The 15,765-nt window shown below is 40.5% G+C and overlaps 1 protein-coding gene across 5 annotated transcripts in view; it reads right to left on the bottom strand.

The window, feature by feature from the left end:
• The window catches only part of LOC131057809 (pentatricopeptide repeat-containing protein At4g21065), a 69,146-nt gene extending 54,163 nt beyond the window's left edge, over nt 1-14,983 (bottom strand). For 3 of the 5 annotated variants that reach the window (XM_057991968.2, XM_057991973.2, XM_057991980.2), the window contains exon 1: nt 12,652-14,983. In XM_057991968.2, coding sequence (XP_057847951.1) covers nt 13,053-14,894 — 1,842 coding nt within the window. In that variant the 5' untranslated portion in view covers nt 14,895-14,983 and the 3' untranslated portion in view covers nt 12,652-13,052. The remainder of the gene's footprint in view (nt 1-12,651) is intronic. The other 2 variants (XM_057991986.2, XM_057991987.2) reach the window with 2 other exon arrangements.
• Between the last annotated feature and the right edge of the window lie 782 nt (nt 14,984-15,765).

Here is a 15,765-nt window from a genome sequence, read left to right as displayed (position 1 = left end):
TAACAAGAGTAACCCTAATTAGGGTTTCATTGTAAAATCTTGGCCATTGATGGAGATTCAATCTTGGCCATTCATTGTAAATGAGCTCTCTATAAAAGCTCAGACTCTTCATTTGAAAAGGTTAATAGTTAGCTAATAGTTAATAATGAATAGAATAGTGAATAGAGCTAAAATGGTAGATAGATTAGAATAGAAGTTAGAGTAGGAGAAGGCAAAGATTGTTGCCAAACCTTGTTGTAAAGAACAATTGATTTCATTGAAGTTATGGTGAATTTGATTTGTTATTTCAACAACTCGCATGGTCTTTGCTTCTCAATTTACTTTCATGTTGATTAAATTGAGTGGAGGAATTTGTTGAATGTATTTGTGTGGAATCCGTTTTATCCATACCACTAGCCTCTTGTTGCTTGTAAGTGCGCCTTGTGTGGTCAACTAGAATGATATGAGCTCAACTTCGAATCGTTCTACACTCATTGTTTATGCATTAACTTGAATGGTGATCAATGTTTAATGGTATTGATTCGAATATCTTTGAAACGTCCTTAGAAAATTGCATTGAGTTTGTGTCAAATTGTTCAGTTTGATGGTGAGACCTCGCTCAGTAGGATTCCATCTAATCATTCACTCATCTTCTTAGGATTAGAATAGACTCTCTCAACCCTTCATCTTTTGCCATTTTTTTTAAAATCAAGTTAATTTAGGACCAAAAAGCATCACCATATTGTAACATCAGATGATCTAAGTTCCAACAAATCAAGCATTCAGGTATTCACATATAAGTCCCCTTGTAATTCCAGCATAATCACATCAACCAACGGAGCTTATCCACACGTAGTGACCCTACATTCATGAACCTTGGAGCTATCTCAAGTGATCCTTAAGCCAATCTTCAGCATTTGAGAAGTTTTGTTCAAGAGAGGATAAGATACTTTTAGGTATTTTATTTTGTGTTTGCATGTGCGTAAAAAACACATCAACAATAAGGAAAGCTTATGATCAAGTAGATAGAAGATTATTACTGTTGGTCATGGAGAAATTTGGTTCCTGTAAAGAATGCATAGCATAGGTGAAGAGTTGTATAACAACTCCTAGAATTTCCATATTGGTTAACAAAAGCCCACAAGGATTCTTTCAATCTACTAGAGGACTGAGACAAGGGGACCCTCTTATTAGAAATTGTAATTTTGTTTTAATGGTCATCTAGTTGTCTAGTTTGCTTAGGTGGTCTCCATTGTTTAATACAAAATCGAATATTTTAACATGGTATCAAAGCAGGTCTAAGCTCTTCTCCCTCACGACGGGAGGGCTCAAGATTTTGGGAGGGCCTTCTTCGAGGGTTGCCGTCTGATTTGCAAATTTTGGTTCGAAGTTATTTAGTTGGCCGCGATCTAGGGTTCCTGCATTTTGGCTCTTTTTCTGTTGGCGGCAAACCCTTCAAGTTTTTCTAGTGCAATTTTTTGTTTGCAGCTCACAATAGTCTTCTATTTACGAAGGGTCATTTGTTTTTGGGTGATTACTAAAAATCGTGACGCAGAGATTTTGGTTTTGTTCTGCGCGCTCGATTTTTTTTTCGCAGTGATTTTTCAACTTGCAGCATTCTTTTTCACGCCCGATTTTTGGCCGCACATCTGTGCACAACGTTGCGTCTTCGGGCTCTATGTTTTTCACACGAGAGCCACAATTTTTAGGTTATTTTCGCAGGTCTGCATGATGCTAGGGTTTTTCCAATTTTCTTGATGGGATTTGGTATTTTTTGCATTTATAATTTTGTCCCTTAAAAAACTATTGGTGGGGTTTTTAAAAAATTCTATTGGGTTTTAACCTTTTTCCTCAAAAATGAAGTTTTGTATTTTGATCCATGTCTCGAATTTTGTGTCTTGGGTTTTGATCAATTTTTCACCTCAAAAATCGTGTTTGGTCATCTGTAATTCGCGATGTTCATGTGGGATTCTAGGTTTGCCTAATTTTATCCTCAAAAATCATGGGCATAGGTGTTCTTGTCTTAGGGTTTTTACCAGTTTTTCCGAAAAAAATTGTTTTGTAATCTTCAGTTTCAGGGTTTGACGGTTTTTTCCTAAAAAATCATATCTTCTTGCAGTCTGATTTGGGGCGTGTTCTGACCTAATCACACATCACCCCATCCCAGATAGGGACCCCCCTTTGCTTTTAGGCCTTTTCGGTCGTTTGATTTTCGTTTTGCATGTGTTAGTGGCAATCTCTTCTTTCTCTCCACGTTTCGGGTGTTTGGGAGTCAGTTGAGGTTAATCTGCTTCTCTGTCAAGCAAATTCTGTGAGGTCTAGGGCCTGTTTTGTCCTTTTTCTAGGGTTTTGCCTTCTGTCCTAGATTTTAGGGGTTCCTGTTAGGGTTTTGGAAAAACTAAGCATACGACTGGAGTCAGGACCCTTCAGGGGACCTCCCAGCAAAATTTGAGCCCAAACGGAGTAACTTTCTATTTTTAAAAAGTCCCTATTTTTTAAGGATTTTTCCGAGTCCCAGAATGTCGCCATTTTGCCAAAAATCAAACTTACTATTTTTAGTAATTTCTATATTTAGTAAGTCATCCTGTGCCCTATCTTGGGCTCTAACTCTGACATTTTGGAAAGTTCCTATTTCGGGAAAGTCTATTTGTGGTAGGGTCAAGCTAGCAGACGACGGAGAGTCAACATGCACAATCACTTCTAAATCTGGAAAGTTGAAAGCAAACAGGCAGGGGTCTAAAATGGCTAAATCTGAAGAATCATCCCTGAAATGGAAGGTCAAAATATTCTAAGTCTGGAAGTCGTTCACAAGCAGGAAATTCTGCCTCTCCACGGACAGAGTGAAAATGCGCCCAAGTCAGGCCTGGGGCGCTAAAACCAAGAAAGCATTCACAAATCCAATTTTCCACCTCTCCATGGACAGGGCAAAAATGTGCCCAAGTCAGGCCTGGGGCGCTAAAACCAAGAAAGCATTCACAACTCCAATTTTCCGCCTCTCCATGGACAGGGCAAAAATGCGCCCAAGTCAGGCCTGGGGCGCTAAAACCAAGAAAGCATTCACAACTCCAATTTTCCGCCTCTCCATGGACAGGGCAAAAATGCGCCCAAGTCAGGCCTAGGGTGCTAAAACCAAGAATGCATTCACAACTCCAATTTTTCGCCTCTCCATGGACAGGGCAAAAATGCACCCAAGTCAGGCCTGGAGTGCTAAAACCAAGAAAGCATTCACAACTCCAATTTTCCACCTCTCCATGGACAGGGCAAAAATGCGCCCAAGTCAGGCCTGGAGTGCTAAAACCAAGAAAGCATTCACAACTCCAATTTTCCGCCTCTCCATGGACAGGGCAAAAATGCGCCCAAGTTAGGCCTGGGGCGCTAAAACCAAGAATGCATTCACAACTCCAATTTTCCGCCTCTCCACGGACAGAGCAAAAATGCGCCCAGGTCAGGCCTGGGGCGCTGAAATCAACAAGGCATTCACAAGTGGAAAATTCATGAATCCTTGGCGTGGTAAAATTTCACCCCAGCAAAAAATTTGAAATTTTGCCTAAGGCACGGAATCCAAGGAGTCAAGGAAGGTTAAAAAACAGAAATTCCCCTCGGGCAAATTTTCAATTATGCTATTTTTAGACATCAAATCTTGGCCAAATATGGAAATTTTTATAAATTCCGAATCAGGACGAAATTCCTTATCCAATGAACCTTACTCCTAAAATTTAGGAAGATCCCTAAAAAATAGGGATATGGAGAAAGGCCGGGAAAGTTCCTTCGACAGCACGAGATGACAAGTCAGAGTGGAATTGAGCAAATCCCAAGAAAGATCCTGCAATCTCCCTCCAAAATTGGAAAGAACAGAATCAACGAGTTGGCAGGAGGAATCTTCCAAAGTATGACGCATGACTGGGAGCATTTAAGGAAGGTTCTAAATTCGAACTCACATGCATGGGAAACTGCCTTGCATGTCGTAATAATTAAGGAAAGTATGACGCGCCATAAAGGCAGTTACTTATTTGATACCTCTTGGGAATTGTATATAAGTTAGAAATAACATTTCATTTTTCACGTGCAAGATTTAGGAAAGAAAGAGTGAAGAAGTGAAAAGTTTTCTATACTTAGTCTCTATTTCATCATTTTGAAATATTCCCAGGATGGCGAAACCTAGCAGGACATCTAATATCTCCAGGCAAGCAATGATCAAAGCAGAGACGAAGGGTTTTCTTCCCCATTCTCGGTTGAATTCAAGATGGGAAGAGATCAGTAGTACCAACTTCGGCACGTTCAACTGGGCTGCGTTCAAGATAAGAATGTTCGGAACTGCAAGACACAATCCATCTCCGACAGCTGTCAAGATTGTGAGAAGCAGAATAGTTTAGTTACAGCGGCTGGCTTTCCTCCCGCCATTCAATGCCCAGATCTAGTCTTGGAATGTGCAGCACGTTACAATCTAGAGCGGAAGACAATCTCAACGCCAGACGGCAAGTTACTGGCAACATTGACTCCAGAGGCAATTGGTGAAGCCTTCGGAATCCCTTCACATTACTCCATGACATACAGGACCAGCAGCGGAGCCCAAGCAGTCTGTGAAGCAGGCCCCACCAGGTGCGCTGATTTGATCAACAAGCAATGGTTGCTGAAACCTAGAGTGCACGTTTCCAAGATGCCCAAGACTCTCACAATCTTCGAGTTCAAGCAGGAATATGTGGACATGATAAAAATGCTGAGCAGAGTAATGGGATGCTCGAACACAATGAACTTCAAGCCTTGGATGTTCTTCTACATTGGCGAGATCATGAATTCTAATACATTGATTGACTGGGCCAGATTGATCAACCATTACTTGCACGAACAATTGAAGAACCTACAGGAGAAAAAGTCTTAGTCCTTCTTCATGAGTTCCTATCTGTTCTATATGCTGGCATGAAGGGGTGGATTCGATGGGCTACCAGCAAGAGGAATCATGGGCTGCGGGCCAGCTCAGCTAAAGGTGCATGAATGTTATCCTCAGCTACATCTCCACAACGTGAATTCCTACAAGTTGGCGAATGACACCTTCACCATGTATCTAACACGACTTATGCAAAATAAGTTGCACATGAGGTTGTCTCCGCAAGCAAGTGCTTTGGTCTAGAAGTATGGCGCCGTGTTCCTGCAGTTCCCCAAGTTCACCTACATTAGGACACAGAGTTTCTCCTTCCAATCTTACAAATTGCCTAGATATCCGTCAGATAAGCTTATATTGCTCGAGCTCATGATTGCCTACGACCAGTTGCAGATGAAGAAGAAGAAGCAGTCTATTGAATTTCCAGTTGTCTTGGGGGATTTCATGGAGATATGCCCAAGATTGGAGGCCGCTGAAAGTGCAGCAAGCGAGTTGGCATTCTACCGACTACCATTTTACACTTCCAGGGCCCAATATGATCCTTACAGCCAGATCAGGAAAGTTGCCGGTGTCAAATTCATACATAGATTTCACTTGGAGGATTACTGGCCCGATGCCGAGGATGACTTTGAGGTCTAGAGAGGAATGCACTCCAGACTGCCCCTCGACATTATCAGAATAAGTGAGATCCATCAGGTGCCAGACCAGGTGAAGGAAGACTCAGAATTGATGCAACCCGAATTTGAGAGGATGTAAGATCAACCTATCCTATTGCCAGATTGGTCAGAGCCGGAGGTAGATGATTTGAACATTTTGGCTAGGCCAGTGCTAAAATTCACTAAGCATTGGATTGACAAGCAGACAAGAAAGTTGGTTGAAAACCATGTCCCTCTGACATACCAGCTGATGGGAAATCTAGATTCTCATAGCGAGGCAACTGAAGACTCTTCACAGGGTCAGGCAGGAAGAGAGGCCCGGATAGACAAAGGAAAAAGTGCCCCAAAGAGGCCAAGGATAACAAAGACGAAGGATGCTCAACAGGAAATCCCACGCGTGGTTCAGCAGGAAGCCCAGCAGGAGGAGCCTCCACAAAAGAGAATGAGGACAGGAAGGGAACATTCACCAGTCAACTCCGTGAGCGTACAAGAAATAGAAATGTTCCCACATCCCGCAGGACCACTTCCAGGAAACGTTCCAGCACCTGATATACTCAGCATCAATGCTTCACAGGGCCGCCATCAGCCAAGAAGTCAGAGGCAAGAGGTTTCCCCGCGCCTAGAAGAGGTTCGCCAGGATAATTTCATAGAGACTATCCCTAGCGAAATGGAAGAGGAATCTCAAGAACAGGTGCATGCAGGGGAGTATAGCCATTCCATCCCTGCGCCGGATTGGTTGGTAGGCAGATTGGGGAATGAAGCAAGAGGGGAGCCCAATCCTGCTCAGGAATTAGAAGAATTATTGAAGAGGATGGATCAACCACTGGAAAGGAAGGCCTCCCGGAAGTTTTCCAAAGTAGTCAGGGAAGAATCCGGAGCCCAGACCTTGCACATTGCTGAACTTGCTGTGGATAGGGATAGGAGTGAGATCAGGCAAGAAGATTACATCATCAGACAGGTGGATCTCGGCCATGCTTCCACTGGTCAAGTAATGGGAGATTTCGACGATTCTTCCTTTACCATGAAGGAGAAATTGCTGAAAACAAAAGCAAAGTACAAGCGGCTGAAGGAGGAAAATGAACTTCTATGCGAGTATGTCAGGTGTTTCAGGAAACCCCTCAGGGAAGCAGGTCCTTCAGCCACTCCCCCTCCCTTCCTTCCTAAGGAAGTAATTGACGATGCGGAACTTACAAAGGCAATGGCACAGAATTCCCAAGAATGGATAGAGGATGTTTATGCTAAGGCAGGGAAATTTGTAGAAGATCTAGCTCAGCTCCATTCAAGGTTCGTGGCCCTCCTAAGTAGATTGGAAACGGCGGAAGGACTATGGGAAGACGTTGATGTCTACCAAGACTTAACCATTTCCCAACTCAAGGCTCTGATGAGGAATCAAAGGCAAACACTGGTAGACGGGAAAGTAATCCAAGAGAATGAAGCCTACGACTTTCCCCGATGGTTCTACGCCATTTGTTCAGGGAAAAACACCCTTGATAAATTCAGCATTGATTCCGTCACCTTGAAGGAATCCATCAGAGGGATACAGGAAGAAATCCTCAGTGCCATGGAAGCTTTATTTTCAAGAAAACTTAGCGACGGGGGAATAACAGTGAATTCTTTGAAATCCCAGTTGCATGATTTCTTCTTCGTCGGTTCGTTTCCCAAAGAACATTTTGCAAATGTTTCTTCATTCTCCGGTATGATGAAGAAAACACAAGAAGCCATGGCGGATTGGGAAAGTTTCTTTTCCAGAAGTGAAGAGGAGATTGCCTTGATGGAATTCAACATCGAGAATATGCCAAGTGTCTCCATCGGAGAATTGGAAGCCATCGTCGGTAGGTTCATTACTTACGCCATTAATGAGCGAGATAATGGCCGTCCGTTTTTGGACGAAAGTCTTTTGACTGAACCATGATGGCGTATTTATGGCTGAAGGGAACAATTGACTAGGCGCAGGACCGGTCAACACATGCCACCACAGGATAAGGGAATCTTCTTGCATGTCGTCCCCTCTTATGGTTTTATGACGGATTCTTTTTGCATGTCGCCATCGCTTGAAGGGTGATGGGTATTTATGACAACGTTAGTTATATTCCGAGCATGATCATCATCAGGGGCGCTATTTTAGGCCCTTTTAAATTTATTGTAAGTGGGCATAGTGGGTTAGTTAATGCAGATTCCCACCTTGTTGCATCATGTGTGGAGAATCTTTTGGGCAAACCCTAACTAGGGTTTTGCATGTAATCTGGGCTAAGACCTATATAAGGGGGTGACCCCCTCATTTGTAAGGAGGAGAGACTATAGTCAGAGATTGTTGGTAAGAGTTTTTGAAGCAAACACTTAATACATTGTTCGATTGTTGGTGTGTTCTTGTGTTGTTTCGGAACTCGCATGGTCTCGTTCTCTTCATAGATTAGATTTGTTTTCATGCAATTAGATGAACTGGATTTGATAGGATCGCTTGTTGCCAAATTCCTGCTCATACTTTTGGTGTGCAGCTGATTGTTGCATGCCATGCAAAGTTAGTCTGAGCCTCGTTATAAGTGTATGTTCAACTTCGATTGTTAGAAGAGATTGTTCTATCTGATGGTTTCTTTTGACGATTTGAAAATCTTTAGCATTCCCCCTGAAGATTGCACTGCCTTCGTGTAAGTTGTGCTTTGCTGGCGAAGCGAAGCGCGGTTGGATTTTGCACAAGTTTATCCCGTCTCCTTGTTCCTAGGATTAGATTACCTTTAGTTTAGTTTCCCTCTACCCTATTCCTATTTACTTTTTGCATATTTCATAATCCGAAAATCTAAAACTTAGAGCTTCATTGCAAATCATCCGCATCAATAATTCTCGAGCTTGCATAGATTTCTTCAACATACGTAAGGCCCCTTGGATTACCAGCAATCACATCGGCCAACTGAGCCACATCCGCAGCATAAAAGGAACCTTGGAGTCGATTGTCTGTTTCTCCTACTATATCAGCATGCAATCGTACTTTGATCAAGAGAGAGTGAAGTGACCGTTGGGCAACTTTATTCTGTGTTAGACGGAGTCATAAAAAACACGTCAACAGGGCGTCATGCTCATTTGCAAAATTTTGTTGAGGGTTTGCCTATTTTTCCTCAAAATCATGGTTTCAGTTTCATCTCGGTGTCTTTGGCTACAATGAGTGATACCTTTGTTACCCAACGTCAAGTTGGATGATTTGTGGAGATATCCAAAAGTTTTGCAAATTCTGGTAGGGTCAATGGCAGGCTCTTGTCGCAAAGTGTTCTGAGAAGAAGGGGGCAGCCTTCTCTGTTTTTCTCTTGGTAGTTAGCACGATGACCATTAAGGGAGGGTGTTAGAATAATGTATTGTTTCTTTAATGGTCATCTAGTTGTCTAGTTTGCTTAGGTAGTTTCTATTTTTTGTTTTAATTCATGATTGTTTCTTTTAGAATCATCATTTGTGTAAATCTATTTAAGGAGACTTCATTTCCATTGTTTAATACAACATCGAATATTTTAACACCTCTATCCCCTTTCCTATTCATTATATTGGCGGAAGTGTTGGGTAGATCCATCTCCAAAAGAGGCAAGAGGACAAATGGCAAGGAGTGAAAATTGCTCTTGGTGTGGAGGCTGTCATGCACCAACAATTTGCTAATGACACCATGCTTTTTGGGGTGGCATCTCTAAGGGAGGCTAGGTGTATCAAACAAACTTTAGACAACTACCGTGTGGTTTCAAGGCAGCGGATGAATTGGCATAAATCTAAGATTTTATTTTTCAATACAAACTTGAATAGGCAAAGAGAGATTTCAAGAATCCTAGAAATGAAATCAAAGTTACTCCTAGGCAAGTTCTTAAACATACCACTCTTCGCAGGTGCCTGCAAATTGACAGTATGGAACAAACTAGTTGACAGCTGCATGAAGAAGCTTGAGGGACAGAAAAGAAAATGGCTGATGGTAGCCGGGCGGTTAATAATGTTGAGGATTGTTGTTTCTGCATTACCAATATTTTCAATGATGTGTTTGAAAATTCCGAACAAGATTTTGAAAATGATTGAACAAAAACTAAGAAGGTATTTTTGGAATGGGAAGCAATAGCAAGACAAAATTCCATTGTTGGCATGGGAAAAGTATGTAAACCTAAGTTGGCAGGGGGAGCAGGGCTGAGGAATTGGAGTATTATGAGTGAAGCAATGGGTGCAAAGTTGGTATGGAATATGTATTCAAAATCAAATCAGAAATGGGTTAAAATCTTGAGAAACAAATATTTAGATTTCCAACACAGAGAGGATACTCACTATTCAAAATCCCCCAAAAGGGTCGGTGATATAGAACTTTTTGACGTCATGTAGAAAGGTGATTTCTGATCATGTCATATGGCAGTTAGGCAATGGAGAAAGGGCTGACTTCTAAAGTGATTCATGGGAAGGACATAAAGTGTTGATGGAGGACCCAAATGTTGGAGAAGTAAGGCAAATTCTAGTTGCTGATTGGGGCAGCAAAGTATGTAATTATGTAGAGAACGTATAGGAAAATGGAATTGAAAAATGGATGTGGAGAGATACGCAAGGGTTACAGCTCAATGATCAACAAGAAGCCTATATCAGGCGCATCTAGGCAAAAAAAAAAAAAAAATTCTTCACAGGGGAAAATGATGAAATAAAATGGTGTGGTGATAAGAGTGGGTCATATTCGGTGAAAATAGGATACAGGTTAAGGGAAAATGAAATCGAGGACAATGGTTGGTCATCCAGATTATTTTGGAATAAATGTTGCCTGCCTAAAGCGAGTACCTTTGCATGCTTGGCTATTAAAGGGAGAATATTAACTGGTGAAAGACTGAGTATATTAGGATTTTGTGGGCCATTCACATGTCTGCTATGCAAAGACGCAAAGGAAACTCTTGATCATTTGCTTTTAATTATGAGTTCACTAATCAATGTTGGAAATTTCTGCTACAGAAACTCAATTGGCAAATCCCTTTACCTTCCTCAGTGAGAAATTTTTTTCAAAGCTAGAACTTGGTTCAAAATAAATCAGTATATTCTAGCATCTGGTATTTCGCTCCTTCAATTTTGATTTGGGAAGTATGGAAAAAAAGAAATAGAAGAATATTCCAAGGTAAAGAAGAAAACATGCAACGTATGTGGGTGTGGTTGGAGACTGTGATCTTAGAAACTGTCAACGCTGCAACCCTCAATCATAATTTCCAAAAATACCCCTTCAATATGGAGGACAAGATCATCCAGTCACAATGGCCACTTCTCAAATTTAGGCCTGATAATGGGCCTCATTGGGTTGATCCAATAAATCATGATGAGGTAGAAATGGTGTGGCAAAGGCCGGATAAAGGGTGGATTAAGATTAATTTTGATGGCGCTTCCAAAGGCAAGTCCGTCGGGAGCGGGATGCGTGGCAAGGGATGAAATGGGCAACATCCTTGCAATCAGTGCACAGAAGCTTGAAGAAGGCACAAACAACAAGGCTGAAGCTCAAGCGGCAATCCTCGCAATTAACTTGGCTTCACGACTCTCGATTACAAACCTCCATCTCGAAGGTGACTCCCAAGTGATAGTTAACTCAATTGTTAAGGAAGAAGCTCAAACATGGAAATTAAACAAATATGTTAAGGTCATAATTTCGAAATTAATGCAATTTCAAAACTTCAAAGTCTCCCACATTAAACGGGAGGGAAATAAGGAGGCGAGTGTCTTACCAAAATGGGGGTGTCTTGCAAGAGAAGGCAATATGAAGGAATTGTGGGATGACTTCAGAGGCTTGCAAATTGTCGATGAGGCCATGATGAGAGTTGATCGACGGATGGAACTAGAGTCCTTCAAGTATGCGAAGAGGGTGTTTCAAAGATGGCTTGGAGGTTGATGAGAATCGATGGTATGCAGTCATTGGGGGATCTCAGAGGGCTAAGTAGGCATTTATGAAGGGTGGCGGTTATATGTGCGAGTCGGAGGTGGGTGAACAAATTTTAATACATCCATTGTAAATACACAAGAACATTATTTTTTCAAACAACTGGTTTGGCAGGAAGGTGTGAGAAGTGAAAGTGGTAAGGTGCAGAGTGTTTGGGTCCGTGTCACTGTGTGTATGCACCATGGAAGCCAACTTTTCCCTTGGGATAGACAAGCAGCAGCTCACCTCATGGGCAAAATCTCCAAAGAAAGGATGAGGAACATCTTTAAAATTGAAGATCCACATTTCTTGAGGATGGTTGACAAGTTCCAGGGAGAAGAATACATGAGCTCTGAGTTCAGATATCGGGAAAACGTGGATGTGGTCTCCATGTTTCTTGCTTGGTGCTTGGAGCTGGGTGCACCAAAGAGGATGTGGAATGGGTTATGAGGGAATGTGTAAGGGAGGAGTGGAAATTTGATTTGGAGACCCTATTGATAATGGCAAGTCCGGGAGAAGGTTTCATCACCAAGGGTGGTGAATGGGTTCGAGATGCTGACTTCATTCCGCCATTGAGGCCTTTCCTGGTCCAGGGTGCAGATAGTGATAGAGAGCAGAGGCCGAAAGCACGAGGGGGATGGTCTCTCATCAAGGAGTATCTTCGTAGCTGTGAGCAAATGGAGCAGGCAACGAGAGGAGAAGACAATAAGAAGGGTAAGCAGAAACCTGTCTTTCGCAAGGAAAACTATTGGATCAGCTGTGGGGTTTAGAAGGAGAAGGAGCCGAAGCAGTAAGTGGCGGTATAGTAGTGTTTTGTAGTCAGGGTTTATAGTTTTGTTGGAGGATCGGCTAATGTTTTTAGTATGATTTGAAAGGATGTAATCTGATATGGATGTATGTATGTTGAGTAGTACGTAGTTGGTTTGTTTTTGGAGGATGGACATTTGTGCACAAACTGTTAACTATGTCAAGCTGATGCTACTGACAGAATATGTAACATCTCTCTTTTAATGTTAATATATAATATATAAACTTTTACTGATCCAACAAAAAATAGCTCTTCAATAAATGACGTAAATAAGATAAAAATATTCTCAAGTAATTCTAATGAAAAATAACATAACTCTCAAGTAAAAGTAGCTCTTTAGTAAATAATTGTAACTAAATAAAATAATTCTTATATAGTTGTAAAGTAAAATAAAATAACTTTTTAGTTATTGATATCCCTTGGATAAAGAGGTGCTAACCTCACATATCCAGTTGAGTGTCAAGACCTCCGCTTGCATTTTTTGTTGGGTAATCAGCTTTCCATTTCCTTAAAGCATTCTACTTTCATATTTTCCCCTTTCTTCCGCCTCCTTCAGCTTCAGTACAGAGCTGTGCAAGATTCCTAATAACAGTTCAATCTGATGACTCCTCCGTGCTATTATAAACAGAACTTTATCATATACAGATACCTCATCAGACTGTGATGTTGATGTGTAATCATTCGATCAAGTCAAAAGCATCATCTAGTTCTCCAAACAATCAGAAACAGCATTTTGTAGAAACTGAAAATAGAACCGGATTCCTTCTTTACACTGCATATCTGACTTCAAGGACCTTATTGTAGTGTAAACCTGTATTTATAGGTTAGCTTCTCTTAGCATCACCAATAATCTCCACAAGAACATTGTCCAAGTTTGAAATGATGGAAACGGTTTGCATCTCGCACAAAGATTTCTCTCGCAACAATCTTGGAGATATACTTGATAGCCGTGTGGCAATCAGCACATACTCGAAGATTCTTGACAACTCTAATGGTTGTTCTAGGGAGCATATTTAACAACCCAAATGCAATTGCCAACTTCTCACTATGATGGCAGACAAGGAATTTCTTCTCCTCGTCTTCCACATCATTCAATACAGGTCTTGTATCTGGAATATAACCTTCTGCCTTCATTTCCCAAGACAAACTATCTAACTTTGCATAGATATCCCTTGTTTGTGGGTGTGACCTGTCTCCTGCATGAAAGGCGTGTACCTTTTGATGGACTTCAATCCAACTACATCCAGGTCTCTTACTAATTTCTCTATCTTTCATCAACTTCCTTACCTTTCGAACATCATCCCATCTGCCCAGTTCTGCATAAATGTTCGACAAAAGAACACAAGGTGCAGGATTTTGAGGATCCATATCACAAAGAAACATTGTCACAAATTCTCCCAGGCCTATATTCTTATGTGCTCTACAAGTACTAAGCAAAGACATCCACACAGCCACATCAGGTTTAAATGGCATTTTGATGATAAAGTTTATAGATTCCTCAAGATAGCCAGCACGACCAAGAATGTCAATCATGCATACATAATGGTCTATTGTAGGAATAATGCAATGAGAGTCACTCATCTGATTGAAGTACTTACAACCCTCATCCACTAAACCTGCATGGATGCATGCAAATAAAACACAAACAAAGCTTATATGGTCTGGTTTAATTTCAGAGCGTTTCATTAGTTCAAAGAGCTTGAGGGCATCCTTGCTAGAGCCATTCATTGCATATCCTGCAATCATCCCAGTCCATGAAACCACATCTGGATGAGGCATTTTGTCAAATAGCTCACGCGCTTGCAATATGCTTCCACATTTTGCATACATATTTATTAGGGCATTCGCAAGTACGATATCTGAGCTAATCCTGCGTTCACTTATTTTTTTATGGATGTTGATACCCTGTTCCAAGGCTCCAAGTTTGGCACAAGCTGGTAGGACGCTTGTAAATGTTGCTGCGTTTGGCTCTACACCTGCTGATTGCATTTCCTTAAAAACTTCCAACGCCATTTCAACAAATCCATTTTGTGCATATCCAGCAATAATCGCAGTCCATGAGACTACATTTCGCGCAGGCATTTTGTCAAACAATTTATACGCCTTCAGCATCCTTCCGCATTTCGAATACATGTCTATCAGAGCATTCACGACAACAACATCTGACAAAAAATTGCTTTCTATTACTTTTTTATGAATCTCCATACCATGTTCCAAAGCTCCCATTTTGGCACAAGCAGGGAGGATAGCAGTAAATGTGAACTGGTCCGGTTGTATAGCTGTTCTCTGCATTTGACGAAACAGTGAGAATGCCTCTTGAGAAAACCCGTGTCTTCTTTGAGCTGTAATTATCATATTCCATGAAAAGACGTTTGGTTCAGCCAAGTGGTTGAAAACTTTGCTAACATCCGGCAAGCTTCCGCACTTGACGTACATGTCAATTAGTGTATTTTGTATAACCGTGTGTCTGGCAAATGCCAATCCCCTGCTTTTGATGTGAGAATGGATTTTTTTACCCTCTGGAAGAGCATTTCTGCCAATGCAGATCTGCAAAAGAAGAAGATAGGTAGACGAATAAACAGTTGCAATTGGTGAAGTAAGCAAAATGTGTATAGCTTCTTTCAAGCGACCCTCTCTACAGAGTGTCCTCATATTGAGATTAACATCGGCAATGGCCAGCATTGTATGGATTCAGGACGGAAATTGTGCATTGTTATTTGTTTCACAACAATAAGAGTCCAATCATTGTGTCCTACTCTGGTTTTTCAGTATTTGCCTTTGGCAAGACTTAGTTGCTTTTACTCTTTGATTTTAAATATTTGAAGAGTATTGGAAAGATTTGTTAAAAAAATATAAAATAATAAAATTAATTTATTTTATCTATTTTTTATATCTTAAATTTATATATTATATAATACAAATATAAATTTAATATAATATTTATATTTTTTTAATTATATTTATATATTATATTATTTATTATATATAATCATATTATATTTTTTTATAATATGTCTAGTGTTTTCTTATGACGAGTGACAATTGTGTGGGATATATATATATACTTCAATTGAGATGAGCAAAGATATTAAAGAAGATGGTCACACAAAGAGCTTTTGAACTGTACAATAAAACAAGGGTGATTTGGTTTTTTAAATTATAACTGTAGAATATAAAATCTTTTAAAAGTATTTAATAAATAATAAAGCTATTTTAGCTTATTGACTTTTTATATATTAAATAATAAACTATTAAATATAGGGGTGACTCATGTAATATTGTTTTATTGGGTTGGTGGGCTCGCAGACATGGGGTCGTAATATTTTTTACTCGATAGATAAATTGTGGATATGGGGTCCACTCCCATTTAAATAAATCAAATCTAATATTGAAATTTACATCAATCCATAAAAAGGGGATGTTAGAGTAATACATCTTTTTCGATTTTTTTCATTTCTTCAATGATCTTAATGTCATTTGATACGTGGATTTTGATGTGGGAGATCTCTTCATCTTTAGTTGTGTCCATTCTTGTTTTGGTTGAGAAGAGAAA

This window comes from Cryptomeria japonica, chromosome 9 (genome assembly GCF_030272615.1).
Source record: "Cryptomeria japonica chromosome 9, Sugi_1.0, whole genome shotgun sequence".
In the NCBI taxonomy this organism is placed as follows: Eukaryota; Viridiplantae; Streptophyta; class Pinopsida; order Cupressales; family Cupressaceae; genus Cryptomeria; species Cryptomeria japonica.
Note: the sequence above shows the minus strand (reverse complement) of the source record. Positions and strands in the feature narration are given on the sequence as shown.